Source organism: Carettochelys insculpta, chromosome 1, assembly GCF_033958435.1.
Source record: "Carettochelys insculpta isolate YL-2023 chromosome 1, ASM3395843v1, whole genome shotgun sequence".
Lineage (NCBI taxonomy): Eukaryota > Metazoa > Chordata > Testudines > Carettochelyidae > Carettochelys > Carettochelys insculpta.
Window position 1 is genome coordinate 175696952 of NC_134137.1, and position 22861 is coordinate 175719812.

General features: G+C 42.7%; 1 protein-coding gene across 1 annotated transcript; it reads left to right on the plus strand.

Annotated features, from left to right (window-relative positions):
• The first annotated feature begins 282 nt into the window (after positions 1–282).
• Positions 283–13006, plus strand: PSMG1 (proteasome assembly chaperone 1). Its single transcript, XM_074995999.1, has 7 exons — positions 283–413; positions 3955–4064; positions 7224–7375; positions 7964–8026; positions 10299–10497; positions 11097–11233; positions 12603–13006. Exons 1-7 carry the CDS (start codon positions 301–303, stop codon positions 12672–12674), a joined length of 846 nt encoding a protein of 281 aa, XP_074852100.1. The 5' UTR covers positions 283–300; the 3' UTR covers positions 12675–13006.
• Positions 13007–22861: the final 9855 nt, after the last annotated feature.

The following is a 22861-nucleotide window of genomic DNA, read 5'->3' on the forward strand; positions in this document are numbered from 1 at the left end:
TCACATCACTGTACCTCCCGCGGCCAAAACCCCAGCGAGCAGGACCCGACGCCTGAGCACGCGCGCCGCAACCCGCCTCTACCGGCCGGGGCTCGCGCCCAGCAGTTACGGGGGGCGGGGCCGCGTGGCTCGAGCAGCTCCGTTGTTCCGCACAGCTGTTCTCCCTCGACCCGCCTCCGGCCGGGCCCCTCTCTGCGGCGATTGGACTACAGCGGCTCCACCCCCTCCCCGAGGGGGCGGGGTTCCGAGGCGCCTGCGCACTCGGAGGGAAAGGGGCGGGGCTCGCGGTGCTGTCGCTTCATGGCGACGTTCTTTGGGGAGGTGCTGACGGCGCCCTCCCGTGCCGGGGTGGATGAGGAGGACGAGGAGACGCCCGAGGACCAGGAGATCCGCAGGGAGCTGGAGAAGAAGAGGTAGCGGCTGGCGGGGCGGCAAAATCGGCGTCGTACAGCCTGGTGGGGAGGCCCGCGCCCGCCGGGTGAGCGCTGCCCGCCCATGCGGAAGGAGGGCGGGGCCGGGCCTGGGCTCAGCGGCTGGGTCTGAGCCTGTTTTCTTTCCCGCTCCCGGCCGTGCTGGGTGCTGGGGCGGCACCATGCGCTACAGGGGGCTGCGAGGAGCCGAGTATGCCTGGGTCAGCCTGGGTCTTAGGCACCTCCCACGGCCGCCCTTGTGCAGTGTCCCGCGGAGCCTCTTTCGATGCGTAGCTAGGCGTGTAGTCGGGGTTTTTAAAAAATACGTGGCCGAAATCTGCCTCTTAATGCTCATCATCAGCTCAGCGCCTGTTGGTGTCCGATGCCTCCCTCGTTATTTCCTTCTCTCTTTCCCTGTCCAGTGCGGAGTGGCTTAGTTTCCGTAGGCTAGAATAGCCTCCGCACCAATCTACTACATCATCTGCCCATTCTCTGTGGGGTCTGCCTCTCCTGTTCGAACCGTCCATTATGTCGAATACCAGGGTCAGGATTTTTCATTCGTCATTCATTCTGCGTGAATAGCCGTAACTTCCGTTGTGTAATCTTCTGCAGTAGGTTCTCTTTTGGCTGTATCTTGCTGTGTAATTCCTCCTTGGTGACCATGTGCATCCATCCTATTCTCAGGATCTTTCTGTAACAACTCCTCTTGAACATCAATATCCTTCTCTTTGGGTCCTTCGTGTGTCACCCATGTCTCACATCCCATACAAGGTGCTGCTGAATACACGCATTTTCAAGATGCTCAGCTTAGTTCCTGAGCTAATCACTTTCCTTTTCCAGATCTTATCCATCGTCTTCAAACTTGCTTTTTCTTTTCCTATTCTAGTCACTGTTTCCTTCTTACCGTCTAGATCATATGTCATGTTCCCTTGCAGTAGCTGAAGTTAATTATTTCAGTCAGGAGTCCCATCAGTTGCACGGGGAAGCTTTTTCCAATAGCCCTTAACATGTTTAAAGATTGTTAGGTCTCTTGCTTTCCAAGACCTTTCAGTTGTCTTTTCTCAAGACTAAAATATGTGTAGTTTTTCCTTAGTTTTCTCAGTTTTATCACATTTGTGGGGTTTGTTTAGATTCTTTCCAGTTTGCCCCCTGTGGTGTGATGCCCAGAACCGCTTGCACAACTTCTCCTGAGGATTCGCCAGTGCTAAATAACAGGACAGGGCTTTCTGTGCGTGTTGTATATCTGACATACTTGTTACTACCCCCCCCCCACCCGAATATTTGCCTTTTTCACAATTGCATCACATTCTTGAGTCATATTCAGTTTGCAGGCCCCAGGATTCTTTTCAGCAGTACTACTGCAGAGCCAGTTATTCCCACTTCTGTATATATGCAATTGAGTGGGTTTTTTTTCTTCCTAACTATAGTATTTTGCACTAATTTTTTTGTTTTTAACTTGTTTTTGGAGCAGGTCTCCAATTTTTCAAGGTGGATTTGAATTCTAATCTTGCCCTCCAAAGTATCTGTAGCTTCCTTTCCCACCCAATGTCATTTCCAGATTTTTTATAAGCATATATTACATTATCCAAGTAACTAATGAAAATAATAAATACTATTGAACCTAGGACAGTCCCCTGTAGGACTCGACTATATATATCTCCCCTGGTTCCTGGGTCCCTTGGGCTTGCAGGAGCTGGGAACCTGACTAGCCTACCACGTTGGCCCTCCACCTCTGGCTGCCATGAGCTGTAACCCAGCTCCCTGGCCTCCAAAGGCTTGGAGGGGGTTTGCCACCACACAGCTGATGTGCAGGAATCTTTGCAGGGGGCACCCCCAGAGTAGCAGGGAGCTGGGAAGGTAGGAAGAAGAGGCTCTTAGCCTCCTAGCTGCCTGCAGCAGCAGACAGCTAGGAGGCAGGCTGACAGCCTCAGAGCAGCTTCAAGTTGTGCGTAACTCACGTTAAAGTACATTACGTGCAACTTGAAGCTGCGTAGTTCATGGGTTTACTGTACTACTCTTAGACTGTGTTCTTTCAGCCAGTTTTGCACTTACCTTATAGAAGGGGTGGGGAACCTTTTTTTGGGTCAGGGAATGCTGGCTTTTAGACAAATCACTTGAGGGCCACAAGTGAGAAGCAAGTGGTCCCTAACTATAGTATATGGAGTCTGAGCATGAGGGAAGGTGCAGGAGCAAGCTGGAAATTGGGGGGCGAGGGGTTTGCAGGCGGGGAGGGTGCAGGAGTAGGTTGGTGGTGGGTAATCTGGGTGGGAGGGGGTGTAGGAGAGGAGTGGGGATCTGGGCTGGAAGGGGTGCAGGAGTAGGTTGGGGTGTGGGTCTAGGTGAAATGAAGGGTGCAGGAGGTTTTAGGCATCTGAGAAGGTGGGGATGAGGGTCTGGGAGGGAGGGCAGAAGCAGGGGGTGGGTAGGGAGTTGGGGTGGAAGAGGATGAGATGAGGGTCTGGATGGGAGGGGGCACAGGGTCTCGGCAATGGGGATGAACTTACCTTGGCAGCACTCCCAGCCACATATGTCTCTCAGCTCCCTCCCACTTGGTGCCAGGCACCACCTTCCACTGCTCTGATCGGCCAGAATTCCAGACAATCAGAGCAGCAGTAGGAAGCCTCCAGGTAAGCTGCAGAGGCCACTGTTCCCCCTCCTTTCTCTCGGCTGAGAGAACAACAGCGAGCAGCAGCAGAGCCTGGAGCCTCTTCCTGATCTCCTGACCCCTGGCAGAGCCTGTGGTCTGGATCCAGACCATGGCTTGCTAGATCTGGCCTGTAGCACTGGGGGCTCCGGACCCTCCAGGGGACAGATGGTATGGAGGGGAGTCCCAAACCACGATCCAGATCTCAGCTGCAGGCTGAGAGGTTCCCTGTCCCTCCCTTATAGTATTTTCTTCTAGATCATATTTCCCCAGTTAGCATATGAGAATGTCATGTGGCACTATGTTAAAGGATTTACTGAAATGAAATCATTTCTGCTGTTTGCCACCAATATGTATTAGGCTGCCAAGCTTGTTAAAGAATGAAACTAGGTTGGCTTGACATCAGTTGTTCTAAACCTAAAGAACTCTGTGTTGACCATTACTTAGAATCCTTTTATCTTCGAGATACTTATAATTTGTTCCAGTATTTTTCTAGGTGTTGAAATTAGGTCTCTAATTCCCAAGGTCCTCTTTGTTTCTCTTTTTCAACTCTGGCCTAGATTTACTCTTTCCAGGTGGCGGGGACTGAACCTTTACTCCATAAGTGCTCAGAAACAATCTCTAATGTTTCACCTTGTTATTTACATGCTGTAGGATAAATTTTATCAGATTCTTCTGATTTCGGTACATGTAATTTGTCTAAATATTCTGTAACTTGTGTTTTCCCTCTTTTGCCTTATATTCCTTTGTTTTGTAACATAGGATGATTCACCCAAGAGCTACTTTTTATTGTCTTTCTAGATCTCGTAGAGATCTAGCCTTGTTGCACAGTCCTCTTCCTGTGTTCTCATCAGCTCTTTGATTTGTTTGCATTTAACCTATTGCTGTTTCTTGTGCTAGGGAGGTCCACATTTTTTGGAGCTCGAAGTTAAATGCATCTACTGGAAGCTTTACAGATGAAGAGTTTCCTTGTTCTAAGTTTATATTGGCTATAGGACATAACACTGTAGGTAAGTTGCCTGGCCTGCAAAAAAAAGAGTTTGAGAAGCTCTATACAACTGTTTTGCATTCTCCCACTGTAAGTTATGAATACAGAGCAGTAGTAGGAAGGTGTGTGAATGCCAGGGTAACATGTCTGTGATTGAAAACATTTGATTTTTGCTTTGGGTCTCTCCAAGACTTCTGCTACCCTTTGTATAAAAGGGCCTTTAACAATCTAGATTCCTGCTGGAATGATAAAGAATCGCATTGCTCCTGCTGGAGGCATTTTGACCATGCTCTGGAGGGGTTTTAATTACTCCAGTTTTACATTTAGGGGAGAAACTCTCAGACCCAATGTTGGTGAAGGGAACTTTCCAAATGTTAACTGAAGTAGTAATGAATCTTTATGCAGACAGCACCAGTATTTCTGTTGTTGTATATTGCTGTGTCATGCCTAAAGTGTCTTTGTCTTCCAGTACCTACAAATGGCATCATTTGAAACTACATTTTTTTAAAAAAGCATCTATCCCATGTAATCCTCTGACACATTTTTAAAAATGCAAATCTGACTGTGAAGATGATGTCATTGTTAATGTCGATTTCAGTCCACTTAGTAGCTAAGAGTAGGAGCAAAGGCATCACTGAAGCTTTTTTATGGGGGAAGTGCAAAAAATCTGTTTTGGGGAGAATAGAATAGCAGGGATATATGGGCTTGCCTTATTTTGTAACAGCCAGAAACCTGGGAGGGGTGTAAAAGAATAAAAACACCTTTCTCTTGCAATCTTTCAGGACCCAAAAACCAGGAGTTGATGGGAAAGAGGGGAAAAGCTCCTTTCAGCAGCTCAAGAGTTGATTGGCACTTAAAATTTCTGAATTTTATTTAAATTTAGTCTCGGCTGGGGTTTAAAAATGTTGTGTGTGTTTGAACTCACTAATATATGCTCTCACTTCCTAGACCTAATTAAGAGATAGCAAGTTGTGTTTTAGCACTTGGTAAGATGTTTGAGTGATTCCTTGGGTTTTTCCTTCCCTAAGCTTTAGCTTGATCTGCTTAGCATGTGCTAAAGTACAACTTACCTTGTCTTACCTAGAAGTTTTGAAGGTGTGTATTAGTTTAAGCTAGCTGATATGATCTGAAATGTGTTTAAATCCTAGTTTAAACAAATCCTCACAGTAGAGCTATTGAGCAGTGAAAAGCAGGAATTCTAGCAACTTCCTTTCATATCAGTTAGGGATGGAATCTAGTGGTCTCCCAACAGATTCAACCTTGAATTTTACTCGTGCTCTTCCCCTGCCACCCTCTGGTTCCTCTCTCACTATTGGTTTCTGATTCATAGACTCAGGCTAGGACAGAGGCAGACAACCTTTTTTTATCAGGGTTACTTTATTTCATCAGGACAATTTTTACACGTTCTGGGGGCCAAACACAAAACAGCCCCAAACCTCCCTGCTCTCCCAGGCTTAAACCTTCTCAGCCCCAAACCCAGGATTAAGTCACCTCAGACAATGAGCTCCACACTGCTACTCCTTCGCAGTGGTCACTGCCACCGCCTCAGTGCAGCTGTGTGGCTCCCCACAGCTTTCCTACTTCCTTCCCCTACCTGCAGCACAGGCGGCTCGCTAGCAGCCACTTTGAAATAACAGAACTAAATTTAATTGGTTTAATGGCCAGATTCCTCCCTCTGCCCTGCTGTCCATTAACCAATTAAATTTAGTTTGATTTTTTTTTTTTTCAGTGCAGCAGGGCAGGGAGCTGGAGGAGGAGTCAGCAGCAGCAGCATCCGGAGCTGCAGATGGCTCCTTAAAGAGCTATATGCGGCTCCAGAGCTGTAGGTTGCCGACCCTGTGCCCTACATTCACTTTGGCATCTTGGATAAAATGGCACTGCTGCCCACTTTGGGGGCTGGATTCTGACATGCAGGCCACATGTTAGTCACCCCTGGGCTTGGAGGCGTTAGGTAAATTCTTCAAGTCCTGCTTTTGATCACTTACTGTAAATTGTAAAGGTAATTGGAAATTGGCAAAAGCTGGCAGGGCCTTTCTTTGCGTCTTGGTAATGACGAAGAAGCTAATGCCAAAGTCACGATATTGTAGATTAGCAAGCTGAGAAGAGTTGCTTCACTCATTATGGCAACGTGCAAGTATAATTTGAATAGTACACTCCTGGTATTTACTCTGTTTAGATTTGATTTGCTTCAGAATTGAAAATTGCATCATAGGGGAGGTCTACACTAGACCTGAAAGCCCATCCTAGATACACAATTGCAGCTACCATATTTGCGTTGCTGGATTGACTTATCTGGCCATCCTCACTGAAGGAGGTCCATGGGAGAAACTCTCCCGTCTGCCTCCCTTACTCGTCGCAGTTATGAGGAGTACAGGATTTGCCTGTCAAGCCCTATTGTTCGATTTCATGCATACCCGCTAGGTACATGAAGTTGGACCCTGGGAGGATTGATCCTAACCAGTCGATCTCCCAGTAAGTGTAGATGTACCCACAGTCATTTAGATGGAGGCTTATATTGCTATGAGGGAGAAGTATTTTTGAGCTGAGTCTGTGGATGGTTGATGAAAATATCTGCTTACGATCGTATTTTGTTTTGTGTGTCTAATCATGGGAGATGAATTTGGAAGGGAACAGAGATGCTGAACCTACTACCTTGTAGTTTCAACCAATTAATGCCATAGATTTCCAACTGATTTTGGAGCTACCCTCCAAGCTGCTACCAAAGATATAGCATGAGGACTTAAGGAAAATAGAGAAGCAAGGAGCCAGGATTGGTACAGGGACTTGTCATGTTGGATTATGTCTTTTACCTCCATGATAAATAGAGATCAACATTTTTCTGTTGGTTTGTAGTACCTGATGAGAGAAACCAAATGTTTCCGGTGATATAAAAATATTTCAAACGTTTAACACATTTGGTTTATATTAATCATGAGATATTTTAAATATAAATGTTGTATTAAATTGGTGATCTTTCAAGATGAAAGGGTATAAGAGCTTGTGGTTTTGTTGCAGCCATAAACTAAATTAAATTGACAAAGAGTTTTTAAAACCCCCAAACCCTGTAATAATCTTGTTCAGGAGGTTCTGTGAAGAATAGTGACTTTTTTTTTTAAATCAGAATGTTTTGTATATCGATTACTATACAAATATTTAAACTTATACTCCATATTGTTTGCAGCTTTCCTGTCCTCTTTTGTTCTGAGTTCTGGATGCTGGGAAACAGTTGGATCTGTCAAATTGTGGAATGAGTGGTGCAGAACATCAAATACAACAAATGTCCTTCCAACAGATGCTTTTTGTTTGTTCTATAAATTGAAATCTGACCCCACAGTAAGTGGCATAATACATATGTATTTAAAAATTGTTTTCTCCTTCTTCCTGAACAGATCATCAAATAGAGTCCCCGAATGCTTTTCAAAAAAGAAAATCAATCCAGTTGTAGTAATGTTAGCTTACCACATCAAAAAATTGAGTTGAATGCTCACTGACATGGTTTCTGAGACATGATCTGCATTTTAACAAGTTTAGGGTACTCAACTCTGCCAAGTAGCTATACTAAGTAATTCTAGAATTCAAGGGGACTTCTCAGTATTAATTCACACCCTCAAAGTCTAGTACTAATAATTGGTCTCATTGAACATTTTGGGTCAAATCCTCAGTTGGCATACACTAGTGTAATAAAGCTACATTGACTTACACTGAATGAATATCTGGCCCATTATGTGCATTACTAGAAAGATTTGTGGCTAGATGGTGTGCTTTTATATCAGTTGCAGGTAGAAAATCCTCATTGTAGTGGTGGTAGTAAATAGTGTGGGTATAATCAATGCATGTAGAGTCAATATATTTTTAATACAAGACAGAAAAGGACTGTAACTGAGTTATATAAACCATTTGTTTACAATTCTGATTTTTCAGGTATTGTTATGCCAGTGCAATTGCTATGTGGCTGAGGATCAGCAATTTCAGTGGCTTGAAAAGGTAAAATTAGGATTAACGTCCAGTTAGGCAAAGAAATTTTGAAAAAAAACCGCAACCTTATATAAGAAAAACAAAATGAAACACCTTTGTTTGTGATGTCAGTTACTTTCTGTATGACTTTTTTATAATTTATACTCAGAACTAAATGTTAGGTCGACTTTTGTACCATGAAGTTCTGTCAAATTCCATTATGGCTCATACTGGTTGCTTCTGCTGTAGTTAAACTTTCTAAAACAGTTTACAGTAGAGAGCCTCTCATCACTCATACTCCTACTCATAATTTCCAGAAACATTTGTTTTTCAGGCGTAATATTCTGTGGTTGATTTGAAAAGAGGTGAATTTTTCTAATCGCGTTTGACTCATGGAATTGGCAAAAGCTTGTGTGTTTGGGGGGGAACTTTTTGTTTAGGAGAGAAAAATATAATAGCGCTTGTATAGGGCTGCGGGTGCCAAAAATAACTAGTTTAGTACTTGGCATGAATAGAGTTCTCACTGAGAAGTGTGTGTTCTTTCTTCAAGGAAGAAGTACTTAGTTCTTGCCTCTGTTGTTCCTATATCACTATAAATCTGCCCATTCTGCCATACGGATAGGCTGTTGCTGCAACAATTTGCAATATTGTCACTCCAAAGTCATGAGTCAGGTCTCTAACTATTATGTAATCAACTTCAGTATCATGACACTTGTAAATAAATACTGTGGGTTTTTTGTGTTTTGCTTTCCAGTTTGAGAGTCATTCGTGCACACTCAGGTCACATATTTCATGATATATTTTCCTGCAACCTTGTGGGTTACAAACTTATTTATTTTAATGAAATCTCGAGATACATGTAATCACTTGATTTCAGGAGCTGAAATAGCAGACGTTAAAGAGGCTTAGGAGTTGTCAGTATTAGGCAAATTACTTGTGTAAAAAGAGTTTGTGGCGGTCTCAGTGAGGCAGAAAGCAAAATAAAATGCGCTTTAAATGTGATCAGTAGAGATTTTAAAATTTAATTGTTCCTTTTAAAATATATGAATAGGATCTGGAGATTTGAGGATATTTCTCAGATGAGAAGACAAACCAATGTCATATCTTGTCTTTTCTGGTTTGGGGTTTTAGGTGTCTTATTGTTCTGAGCTCATGTGTGATGATGGAATAAAAAAATTGTTACAGTTTAGCATCTCTACTCCATTAGGCACTGCAGTTAAGTAGATGTTAAAGGAAGCTACAGCTTTCTTTTTTGGTTAGCATTTTGACTAAAAATCCCTTTTTCTTTTGCCATTACTCTCTCCTACCCATTATTCTGCCTTCAGTCTCTGGAGAAGTCATAATTTTGCTAGTTCTTCATTCATGACAGAATCTCTCCCAGGGAAAGTGTAAATCATCACTAGCAAGTCTCTTTTTGTTTTCTCTTACCCTATAACTTGAACATTAATCTGGAGGATTAGTTGTCTATCCGTAGGAGGAATTTAGTGTTTGGCTCCCCTTTGCATAAATAATAGAACTTCCGTAGTGTATTTCCAGTGTTGTCTCTTTCATAGTGATGAATCTGAAGAATGTGGTGAGAGGGAAGTCTGCACATTATTACTAACTTGTAAAAATGACAGAAGACTGTGTAGAAAATGAAACCATTTTTAGTATATATGTATTGCTCTTAGAACAGAAAATAGTAACATTTGAAGGCTGTATGCAGAAGAATCAGATACAGAAATGCATTGCTGTGTTTTCCTGCAATATGGTTATTTTAACTACAGGGAACAACCTTAAAAATTCCACAGCTGCCCCTAGAAGTTCTCCGCAACTTTTGATTTCAAATAGATGAGAAATCTAAAAAGGTGGCAACAAGGGGGAGAAAAAGTCAAGTGTTTCATTAGAATTAAGTATTTTATCTATTCATGAGATATAACTTTAATGAAATGTGAAGTCTGGTTCTTAATTTACACAAATCATTCTGATTTCACATTCATATTCTGATTTCCTTTCCCTAATCTGTTCACACACTAGAAGAAGAATTGTTCAGGTTTCTCTGTACAACAGGCCAAAATTCGAAGCTGACAGAGCAAGTCAGGAAATTTTCAGCTCTGTAAATGTTAGCTGCTTCTGTTTTCACATTTTCATGATGATTATAGAACACAGTAATCTCTGGTTTTGAGGGTGTGGGAGAACTTGGTAAATCTGAAAAACTATTTTTTGCCCTCTAAACTAAAATGAGCCCATGCTTGTGTAATTGGACTCCATTCCTGTATTAGTATAAACCTAACTTATGCTGGAATTAATATTTTCACTTCAGGTTTTTGGCTGTATGCGGGGAGAGGACTTGCAAGTAACCGTTCTTTCAACATGTCCTGTAACTGATTATAAAACTCCTGAATCCACTTTAACACTTCCATCTCCCTTTCTGAAAGCTTTAAACACAAAAGAATTCAAAGAAACAGTCTGTTGTCCACTGCTGGAGCAACCAAATATTGTAAAGGATCTACCTGCTGCTGGTATTATGCAACTTAGTTTCTATTCTTGTATTTATTGATTGATTTGATTCATTGCTGCATTGTAAAGTCCTGTTAACTGTTGACATTTATTGGTAAGTGTTAATTTTGACCATCATAACGTTTAACTGATGATCCTAACTGTAAATTTATTCTCCCTATATAATTTATGAGTCAGGAAGATAACTTGAAAATTAATTCACAACTCTTTGGCATCTTACGCATCTGTGTGTAAAAGAGCTGATATGTGCAAAAATTATGTGCTGTAATTAACAGCATATACTGTAAGATGTCATATGATGCAGTATATTTTGAGCCAGGAGTCACCCAAAAATTAACAAGCATAATGTACTTCTTGATGCGAGGCACGGTCATCTTGTGGAATTCTTTACTGGGGGATGTTGTGAAGGCCAAAAAAATAACTGAGTTCAAAAGTCATTCAGTAAGTTCTTGAAGGATAGGTTCCTTACTGGCTGTTAGCCAAGTTGATTAGACATGTAAGCCCATAGCAAAATGTTATGTTACTTAAATGGAAATAAATGTTATTCCGTGTGGGTTAGAGTACTTCATTCTGATGTAACATTCTCTTTTATTATAATTAGTTTTGAGCTATTGTCAGGTATGGCAGATTCCTGCAGTGCTGTATCAGTGTTACACGGATGTCATCAAACTGGACGCTGTTACAATCGAAGCATTCAAGCCTGTGCTTTCTTCTAAGAGCCTAAAGAGCTTAGTCACGGTAAGGCTTGTTTTTAAAGGTTACTGGAAAGGTCTGTCTCTTTGCCCTCCATCACTGTGGTATTGGAGTGTCTGAAGTTGTAGGCTAAGGCTTCGGCTGTGTTGACGTTCTATAGCTTTTTGCAGCATGGCAGAGCAGACACAGCTGTGTGACTAGAAGTTGGGCAGGGTAAGCGCTGTTTATGCACACTTTCACTAACAAAATTTTCCATCCTCACGAACAGCATGAGTGGCCTCTGCTTTGTGGGCAGCAGAGCACATCTGCAGACACAGCACTGTTCACACTAGCACTTGCCATGTTCATGGTGCATAATGCTATTACTCAGCAATCCGGAAATGACCCAGGTTAGACAGAGCTGTAACAATCTTCGATTCCATGAACTCCTACGCTCTTCAGTTGGTACTACTCAGGAGTCACCTAATATGGAATGGACATAAGTAAGCTCTCTCAGAGGAAAAGACTGTTACATTTTCTGTAGCTGGTGTTCTTTGCGATGTGTTGCTAATGTCCATTCTATATCCTGCCCTCCTTCCCCACTTTGAGTTTTTCTGTCAAGAAGAAGTTAAAAGTGGAGAGGGCTGGTGGCATCCAGCATAGTGCAGCATATGCATGTTACTCGGGGGGCATTGGACCCAGTCCTCTACGGAAATCATTTTAGGAAAAACTTCAAGCACAGGTGCATGTGGTGAGCAGATGCACCATAGGGTACATCTACACTTGCCGAGAGATCGATCAGTCAGGGTCAGTCTTCTGGTGTTTGGTTTCATGTGCCTAGCGGATACTCGCAAAGAACACTAGTTACAGAAAATGTAACAGTCTTTTCCTCTCTGAGAGCTCGATTTCGTGTACCTAGCAGGGACTGTCAGGTTCAACAGTCAACCCCTGTACTCCTCATTATCACGAGGAGTAAGGGAGAACAACAGGAGAGTTTCTCCCATCAATCCCCCTCAGTGAGGATGGCCAGGTAAGTTGATCCTAGATAAGTCAATGCCAGTGGCACATGTCATAACTGGAACTGTGTATCTAGGATTGACTTTCACGTCTAGTGTAGACCTGTCCTAAGATGGAATGGATATGAGCAGCACATCTTGAACACCAGTTCCAGAAAAGGAGTCTTTCCCCCTCCCTTAGCTATTTAAAGAAAGGGGAATACAGGTTAACATGTCCCAGTGTGTGATTAAAGTGGATGTTTCTTTTGGCTTTTTCACTAGTTTTCTAGACACCTTCTTTCATAACACTTCACTCTTACTCATAGTTAATGTTTTAATCATATTGGTTTTTACTGTAATAAAGTTTTGAATGGGTAAAACAGAGGATGATTTAACTGTTTTGTAACCTACTAGCAAAGACTATTTCTTTGTTTCACTAGGAGATGTCCAAAAGCACAGAGATACTGAAGAAATTAGTGGCAACCAGTGAAATTTATAACATCTATACATAAAGTGGACACATCACCAGTGCATTCAAGTCTGCATTTTTGTCAACTCCAATTGCTTTATTTGAAGATATTTTGGAATTACAGCTGCTCCCTTCAGAATGGAATAAATCCCAAAAGATTTCTTGTATTTCTGAGGGTGATTTTTGTGTGTGTGTGTGTGTGTGTGTGTGTGTGTTTTGTTTGGTCATTGTTCACACATGGCTTTACATGTCACATTTCTTGTTTCATGATTGGGAGTATTTTGGTTTTTTAAGTTTTTTAACTCAAAGAAGACAACTTGAGAATGCAATACACATTTTTCCACAAAGTGGAATGAACAACTTATTTTAAAAATACACAGTACATATCTAAAGGAGAGAAATAGGTGTAATTGATATCTAATGATGTCAACTCTTTCGATTTACAAAACTGGGTTGTTTTAAAAATCTGTACTTTGAAAGTTTTCTCTGTGTGTACTCTGAATAAAGATACTTCTCAATACTTTATATATTAAAATATTTATATGTTAAAATATGGTAAATACACATTGGAAACTCATTAATATAAATGATGGAATTCCAAATTTTATTTGTACACAAGCAGAAAAGGTGGGAACAACTATCTGGAAGCAGGTGAACATTTTGACTTCACTTTGGATCTTGCCTCAGTATTTTAGCTCTTTCTCTTCTGTAAAGAGAAATATATACTTTATGGTAGGCCATAAGTTTACAGGCCAAAACTGTTCCACTAAAGCTTTATATCTTAACAGAACCTAGCACAGTGGGGTCAATGACTTGTAGGTACTCAAGTAATACAAAAGAAGAATAATCAAAATTGATTTGAATATTAAGAGTTTCTACAACCAGACAATACAAATTTGCTTCAACTTTTTTAATTGAGTTGACAAAGGAGAAGGAAGAACAGTCATCTTTATACTGAATAGGAAATATTCAAAAAGCACATAGTTTAAATGGACATTATTTAATATTAAAATTATTGTAGATGTTTATATTTTAGCAGCCTATCATTTAATGTTCTGACTGTGTTTTTAAAATGAAATATTGGAATTGCTATAAAGGTGTGGTGCATTAACTGTAGTGTCCTTGACCCTGTATTCAAGATCATAATGGCAAATGTGGTCTGAAGAATTAATACTTTGTAGTACGCAACTGCAGCATCATGCTTTTACTACACTGAGAACTTTAAAATGTGTGTTGGTCACTTTACAGGAAAAAGTCTTTTTCACAGGTGGACCCCTAAATATTTCAGATGGAGGTGTGGGCCCCTTTAGAAATCGCAGATACAGTCTGTTAGACCTTCAGATGAAGATCTCTCTAGTACAGTAAGAAGTCTGAAAAATATTGCTGTGAGGTGCAGTTTGCAGAGCTCGGGGGGGGCTGTAGACTACAGATTGAAAACTGCTGCTTTACAAGAATAAAAAGTATGTTTTAATATTTGTGAATTGCAGTAGTAACAGGATTGTTCACAATTGTTTCTAAATACTGAATTTACTCCTAGCGTGTACTAAGCAAAAAGGAAAATTCACAAATTTAGGATGAAGAAATAAAAAAATAAGATCTGATAAATCCAAAGTCTGGAAAGCAAAGCTAGAAAAATAGAAGTAGGATCAAAGTGTATCCTGTATTTCTAATAAGGAGAATAAATACTTTTGGCATAAACATCAGGAGCTGTGACTAGTTCTTCCTAAATTGAAATCTTCAAATCTGGACGCAATGTTTTTATAACAGATATGTTCTAGTTCATACTGGTCTCACTGAACGAATCACTGAGGGAAGTTTGGTATTATGCAGGAAATCAGTTTAAATGTGCTGGCCTGAAAAATCTGTGTGTCTGATCCAGTGCTCACTGAAGTCTAGTTTTCCATTAGCTTCAATGACATCAACTCTACTGTTCTGTGAATCCAAAATACCTATCATCTCCAATGTGAAAAAAAGCAGAAGAGTGATGTGCTTTTTAAAAATCCTTTAGTCTTTTCCATCATGGACCCAGGAGACAGCTGTTAACAATGCCCATATCCCCACCCTCAGAAATCCTCCCTTTCCCTGCAGGTGGGTCCCCCTACCCACCCCCAGCTGCCTCAACTTGCAAGAGCTTTCTTTTTACAAATCTCATTGAAGGGCAACCTAGTAGCTGCTCGGGCTGTAAGTTACCCAACACTTTGTTGTAAGATTCTTGCGGTCTGTGGTGAGAGGCTACATCATCTTCCTATGCTGCTTGCAACCCACCTTTGAAATGCAGTAGGGTGAAAGGCACTTGTCTGATGTCAGTGCTTTTCTCTCTCTCATGATAGTCTTTCAAGTTTGGCTTAGATATAAGCTTTAAAAAAAATCACTTTCTCTTATTTTGCTTCATCGTGCTAAAATGACAGCAAAGTGAGCCTTCTGATCTAGGAATGGTTAACATTGCCACCAAAGCAGGTGCTATAGTAGTTTGAGCTGCACTGAGGCTCCCCGAAACAAATAGCTGGCTTAGGTTCCCTCCAGTAACCTCAGACCCAGTGTGTGGCCCCTATGCCCATCTGCCCTTCTATCGGCATGCCACCTGGATAAGGAGTTGTCCTAGTCTCCTGAGGTAGGGAAGAGAAAAAGAGTCAGGACGAGGCTTTCGCAAGAGCTACCTGCATGCTGGATTCACGATACATATCCTGTCTCCTGAGTGCAAGTGCTCCCTGATTCTTGTGCACGTCTCTGCCTTCCCCATATGCCAGCCCTGTCATGCTCCCAGCTAATTCAGGTAGTCTTGTACTTTAGGTTGTCCTGCGATGTTGAATGGTTAGACTTCAAGCTCTGTTGATGCACGATGAGGGGTTGTTAGAATTCCAGATTATATTTTACTTGTTTCTTTTTTTAAAAAGGGATATTACTAAAACGTGCTTAAAAACTTTTATCAATGATGCAAAGTCAAACACTCAAAAGTAAGGAGAGGCCTGTGAAACCCTAATGCAACCTCCTTGTGCATATGCATGAGGATAGTCTTGAATTACACACTTGGATACTCTTTTTTTTTTTTCCCTGTAGGACCCCTGCCTCGTTAAGAACAGGATGGAGAGTGCCCAAAGAATTAATCAGAATTATGTTGTGAAGGAGATTGTGGAATCCCACAGTCTTGATTTGTTCTAGAAATTGGAAGATGTGTCAGCAAACAGGGTAGGAGACTGCAGGAAATGAGATAATGGTCTTATCCTGAAGGCAGGTGAATTCCACATAAGAGAACTCACTTCTAATCCTACTTTTACAGTCTTCCAGTAGGATTGTGGGCAAGTGTATGTAAGCCACAATTTTAGCAAGTGGCTACTAATTGTGTGTTCCTTAAAAAACAACAAGAAGTTCTGTGGCACCTTATAGACTAACATATTTTGGAACATAAGCTTTCGTGGGCAAAGACCTGCTTTGTCGGATGCATGATGCATGTTCCTTGTTTTCTGAATGGAAGGTAAGATATTTGAGCCTGATCAGCACAAGTGCTGAGTACTTACAGCTGCAAGCTAAGAGGATAGGAGCCACTTTCAATCCCTTGGCAGTAAGTGGTAGTGTTGGAAAGAATGAGTTTCGGTCCTGGCTCTACCATTTTTTCACCATCTTGCTCAGGCAGGTCTTTTTCCCTTAAATTTGCCATCTATATAATAATAATAGTGTCTTATGAGAAAGTGCTTAGTTACTTTGATGATGAATGCCTTAGACTGAGGAGTGAAATGCTCTTCTTTTTCCTGCCTGCATTGCAGGTTTAGATAGTGTGTTTTAAGTAGTGTAGTAATTGAAGGATAAGGATAAAAATATTGTGAATTGTGGTTTCACAGTCAGAACATTGCCTGTTTTAGATGCTGAGTGAGGAGGCAAGAACTGCTACACAACAGCTAAACGTACAAGTTAAACTAGTGCCAAATTTGGCTATTTCTTGTGTTAAGCAGTAAGTAGGCCATAGTTTTGCAGTACTGTGTATGAAAGGAGGTACACACGGGTTGTTGGTTCAGCTCGAATGACTGCCCAATCCCTTCTCTAATGCTTTTTTTCAGATTTGCTTCTTTGGGGTATCAGCTGCATCAGAATCTTTGTAAAGAAAAATTACTTTTAAGTACTGAAATTTAGAAAAATATTTTTTAAAAAATCATATATTTGGTTGGCATTTCTAGCCTTATTCTAAGCTATTGTAATAAATACATTTTATTTATTCATTAACGTACATTATGCCTCTTTCACTGTCTGGGCAGGGGAAGGCATTTATAAAAGATAGGGAAAAATAGTGGTTTACCTTTAACAACCTGTTCTGCAAATTTAATAAAAAGAAAAAAAACACTTTGAACTACCTCTTGGATAATTGTCACTGTAAGCTACCAAGGGGGTTTTCTTGGAGGTGGGGGAAGGCTGCAAGAATGAGTTTCCTGAGTGTATGTATATTTACCAGTTTTTTGTCTGTGAATTCTCTTCACTGTATCTTACTGACCACTCATTTGAGCATTATTCATTGTTCTGAGAATAACAGCCGACTAAAAAGCCATGTAAGCGAACATGCAGTTATTTTTTTTCCTGCAATGATCGGATTCTCATTTTTCTTAATGTTCTGTTCTTCATTTTAGCATGAATTAGTTCCTCAATAGATTGGGCCTTTGAATTTACAGAAATAAAAACAGTTCTTTAAAAATATTTTCCTTACCCAGAGGTGGGCTGTATATCGCTCTAGTTTCAAAAAGTATGGTCTCATGGTAACAAGACCATGGTTAAGTTTGCATCAGAATTTTCTGTTCTACAGGGTAATGTTCCTCTATGTCTCACTCTTTTTTTTTTTTTTTATCACATTGTATAAATGCATTCTCAGGGTTTGAACCAAATATTAGCCACTGATTAGTGTCTGGAGTTATCTCCAGTGGGGATGTGGTGTTTGAAAGTTCTTGGATTTTTAGGAAACTTGGGAAAACCATAACATTAGAAAGGCCTATTTTCTTCACACCCCCACTAAGACAGTGCTCATTTGAGCAGTAATAATGTAACAGCAAAGACAGATCAGTCACTCACCACTCCCTTGCAATTGATTTGCATACTAAGGGAGAATCACTCGTGCCCTGGGTCAGCAACGAAGGGTCCTGTGGCACCTTATAGACTAACAGAAAAGTTTTGGGTGTCTTCCCAACACTTTTTTTTTTTTCAAACTGATTTACCTCAGACTGCTAGTACAGTTACTGAGAAGGATCACAGGAGGGCGCTATAATGAAAGGAAAACAGATTGGGTTTGAATTGCAGTAAATTGCATTGGTTCCTAAATTCCAAGGGTAATTGTTTACCTTCCTTTAAAAGGTTTCCATGAATATAAGATGATAATACACAGTAAAAGCAGTTGCAGTTTTGTATTTGCATCTTTCAAGTTGGAGGCTGTGACTCCCTGAATATTTATTTTTATGAAAAGCAAGTAGATTTTAGCTCCGAGTCCTTAGTCAGTTTTCTGTTACGCACGTGTGTGCACACGCCCACGCACACACAAATCTTTAGGAGTTGCAGGAAAATTGAAGTTGCATGTATAAATTAGTTTCACAAAGATGACAGCAGTAAAATGAACATTGAAGACAATGCATTTGTGAGCTTTATTATTTAAAGGTCACATATAAAAATGTTAGTAAAAAACAGAAAATTCACAAACAAACATTTAACATTGATGAGTGGCCTTTACTTAAACCAGACGAATTAGGATACACCAAGTTGAATTTTAGCACAGTATCCCTAGTTCCTGTGGTACTTAGGCTGGATCTGCTCTGGGGATGAGTTGAAGTTATGTAGGGAAGGAATATGCCTGTAGGATTTTTGCCTCAGTTGTCGCAGAAGTTGGAAGGTATTACCCTATTGTGGATATCAGGAAATGTTGGAACTAAGGCTGGCAATAGCTACAGGCTCTGCCCCTCAGCTGGATGGCAGGTGGCAACCCTCTTCTGCCCATGCCCTCCCCACATGGCAGGAGCCCTGAGATGCCCAGCACACTTCCCCCCTCTCCCAAGAAACCCTGGCCTGGCTTCAGCCCCATTCACCCCTCCCAACTCAACCCCGCTCCACACACCTGCCCACAGGAGCCCAGCTGCAGGCATGCCTCCTCGCCCCTCCCCAGACCCAGTTGCTCTGGGGAAAATCATCTCTTCAGTGATGCTCTTGATATGTCCCATGCTGGTTCCAAGGCAGCTGAGGGGACAGTATGTATTCAGCTTCCTGGGTTCCTGAGTATAATCTTTGATCTCCATGGAGATTACTGAGGAACGCAGGGAACTGAATAGCAGGTATACCACCTCCTCAGCTGCCTTGGAACCTGCACGGGGCATAACAAAATAAAAACATGGGTTTTCGAGCAGCTGCAGCCATGCCAGGGAAAGCAGAGCTTCCCTTGGCCTATTATACCTGCCCCCCATGGACCCACCTCACACCTAAATGCTGGGGGAAATAAATGAAAATACTGGGGTGGGAATGAAGGTCAGAGAGTTTAAAAAAAAAAGGTGGGGGGTGGGGGACTGGTATAGGACGCTATGCAGAGAGCCCCTGGCATAGCCCACTGCTCCTCAAAAGCATCTAGGGAAACAGTGGACACTGCCCCTAGGAGCTCTGCTGAGAGGTGTGATTGAACAGTGAAAGGCTCCAGTAATGGGGAAAGGTTCCAGCAGCTTCCTGGGAGCCTTTTGCTGCAGTAAGGAAAGGCTAAGGCGGGGGTCCTTTCCCTGATACATACCCCCTCAGCCCCCTGCCAGCGGGAGCTTTGCCCTCCTGCCTCCTTCCTGCCAGAGCCTTTTTCTGGTGCCAGGGCCTTTCACTTCAGTGGGCAAAGATCCCAGCCCTGGGGCACAACACTGCAATAGTTCAACTTCAGAGGCATTGCTGGGCACCTGGAGGAGTCCCATTGGGCACATATCCACAGGCTTTAGGTGTGCAAAGCACGCTTTTACTCCACTCGCCTTGCTGCCTACCCTGCTATGTGTACTCATGATTCTGGGCGTGCATTATCTGTAGTCTCCACCCCACGGGAAGTGTAAGTCTAACCCTTTGTAGCTCTACTTTCGCTATGCAGTTCATTGGCACAGACAGAGCCCTACCACATTCATGGTAATGGAAAAAGTGTCAGAGGGTGAAATCTGGTCTCCCCCCCACCCCATGAAAGCTGGTCTTTTGTGTGCTTTTACTTGTTATTGTACAGATTTCATGGGAGGAGACCAGCATTTCTGAAACTGGGGGGTCCTGATCCACAAGGCTGTTGTGGGGGTAGGAGTGTCTCAAGATTATTTTTGGGCAGTTGGGGTATTGCCACTCTTACTTCTCTGCAGCTTTCAGAGCTGGGTATCTGGAGAACAATAACTGGTGGCCATGTGCTCAGCTGTGAAGGCAGGGTCCCACACCCACAGCAGTGCAGAAGTAAATGCTTCCCCTTTTTTTCTGTGCTGCTGCTTTTAGAGCTGGTGGCTGCTGATTCAGAGCACAGCTCTGCAGGCAGCAGTGCAGAAGAAAGGGTGGCAAAACTGTACCGTGCCATACTTTTGCATTGCTGCTGGTGGCAACTCTCCATCTAGAACTGCAGAACTCCATCCGCCATGCTCCAGCTGCCCAAATCGGAAGGAAGCGCCACTGCCAGAAAAGTAAGGGAGCATTACCATAATCTCTGCTACAATAGCCTTGTGACCTCCATCTCACATCTCCTTTTCGGTTCAGAGAGAGAGAGCGTGTGTGCATGTGCTTGTGTAGAGGAAGAGATGGCGCAAGTACATGCCTTATGTAGGAGTCTGGAATCTGTCAATTCCTGACATCACCTGCCTTTGCCATTGACTTGCCATGTATCCGTGTGTATCTGCAAATCACTTAACTCCCCTGTGTTTTGTTTTTGCTTTCCCACCTTTCAAATTGAGCTAATGTGTGTCTGAGGTGCTGGGTGTTATGTAAATTAAAAAAGTGAACCAATGCCGGGGCCTCATGTTTTATGTGGCGATCTTGACTTCAGTTTTCTTGCAAAGACCCTTCTTCAGCATTCCAGTGCAGTGGACAAGGGATTTTTCTGCAGCTTTGAGTAAACTTAAAAAAAGGAAGTATTTATTAGATTAAATATAAAAGCAAATGATACAATTGGTGAGGTGTTTCCTGGGTTACTTGGTCTGGGTCAGAGTGTTATTTAGTCTGCCAATCCTTAGTCACGTTAAGTAACAGTTTACTGAGAATAGGAATATTTTGAAAGTACAATGGGGCTTAACCCTCATTACCTGCAAGACAGGGGAAAGAATTTTAGTTATTAGTCATGTTCTGCACCTGAGTGGTGAGAAGTGAATTGCCTCCTGTCCAGAGGAGTTGAACTAGGTCTTGTAAGTAAACTGAGTGAGTGCAGTTAGGGGAAGACAGGCTTTGGAATGGGGTTTCACCAAGCAGGTGAAAGAGAGAGAATGCTACCAGAGTGAGCTAGATTCCTGTAGGGGGAAGTCCTGAGGCAGAGACATCCAGGGGCCTCTAGTAAGGCCTGATGTGCTGAATGGTATCAGTTTGAAAAACTGATAGGACTTTATCTGAATTTGTGTTATCCCAAAAGAGTTTTTTTAACTACTTGGCGGGAGTGCCAAGCCACAGAGCACTCCAAAGGAAGATATGGATCTGAGGGAAACCCCAGTACTAAAACAAGGACACAAGAGCCGCGTCTACACGTGCACGCTACTTCAAAGTAGCGGCGCCAACTTCGAAATAGCACCCGTCACGACTACACGTGTGGGGCGCTATTTCGAAGTTAACTTCGACGTTAGGCGGCGAGACGTCGAAGCCGCTAACCACATGAGGGGATGGGAATAGCGCCCTACTTCGCCATTCAACGTCGAAGTAGGGAACATGTAGACGATCCGCGTCCCGCAACATCGAAATAGTGGGGTCCTCCATGGCGGCCATCAGCTGAGGGATTGAGAGACGCTCTCTCTCCAGCCCCTGCGGGGCTCTGTGGTCACTGTGTGCAGCAGCCCTTAGCCCAGGGCTTCTGGCTGCTGCTGCTGCAGCTGGGGGTCCATGCTGCATGCACAGGGTCTGCAACCAGTTGTCAGCTCTGTGTATCTTGTGCTGTTTAGTGCAAGTGTGTCTGGGAGGGGTCCTTTAAGGGAGCAGCTTGCTGTTGAGTCCACCCTGTGACCCTGTCTGCAGCTGTTCCTGGCACCCTTATTTCGATGTGTGCTACTTTGGCGTGTAGACGTTCCCTCGCAGCGCCTATTTCGATGTGGTGCTGCCCAACGTCGACGTTCAACGTCGACGTTGCCAGCCCTGGAGGACGTGTAGACGCTATTCATCGAAATAGCTTATTTTGATGTAGTGTGCGCGTGTAGACGTAGAAGGTCTGGCACAAGGTGTGCTCAAGAGATGAGGGTGGGTACTCATGCTAAAATAAAACTTATAATCAGACCCCTCAATGGTAAATTTAATTTATTTTGATTAAGCTTACTGTGTTACTTCTGGATTTTTCGTTCATGAACCACAAATCAAGATCAAATGAGGTCTTCAATATCTGCCATATATTTGAGAGAATTTGCCTGTGTTTTTCAAAAACTCTACCTAAACAGGAAGAGCTGGGACCACCAAATTCTGTGTGCAGCTTCCTCTTACATCTTAAAGTAAGGTAAGGGTTTGGTTGTGTCATGAAAATGGTATGTGACAGGAGTGGGATTGCTTCTCATAAAACCATACAGGAAGAAAGACAAACTCACCAAGCAGGTGAAAGCAGCTGGCTGGGGGTGCCTTGCCCTCTCTGGAAGTGTTGCCGATCTGAGCTTTCCACCCTACAGGTACCTCTTAGGGTCATCAGGGGGCCTGCAGCTCTCACATCCCCAAATTAACTGCGGAGGGATTCTGGCTATTCCACTTCATCATGGAACCAGGGAAAAGTGCATAGTTTGCTGCGTTCCTCACTCTGGCCGGGGAGCACAGGGGGCAGACAAAGCTGGACCTGCCTCAGATGGGCAACATGCACCCATCCCAGGCCTGTGCTATCTGGAGTGGCAGTAGCCATGGAGAGGTGCTTCTCCACTGGTCCCAAGCTGCTGTGGTGAGAGAGGGCTGGAGTAGTTCTCTCTCCCCAGGGCAGCCTGCATATGGAACCTCTCATCCCCTGCCCCACTCCAGAGAAATGATTCAGATGAAACACGTTACATTTCCATTTTCTTTTGCAAAAACAAAACATTAATAGAGTTTAAGGCCCAAGCAATGCCAGGTAAATCT

Bases quoted from the DNA above. Each gene is read 5' to 3' on its own strand.
- PSMG1 (XM_074995999.1), top strand. From the start codon at position 301: ATGGCGACGTTCTTTGGGGAGGTGCTGACGGCGCCCTCCCGTGCCGGG. The intron at 7,376-7,963 runs GTAAGTGGCATA...CTGATTTTTCAG, and splicing joins AATTGAAATCTGACCCCACA to GTATTGTTATGCCAGTGCAA. The intron at 10,498-11,096 runs GTATTATGCAAC...TATTATAATTAG, and splicing joins AAAGGATCTACCTGCTGCTG to TTTTGAGCTATTGTCAGGTA.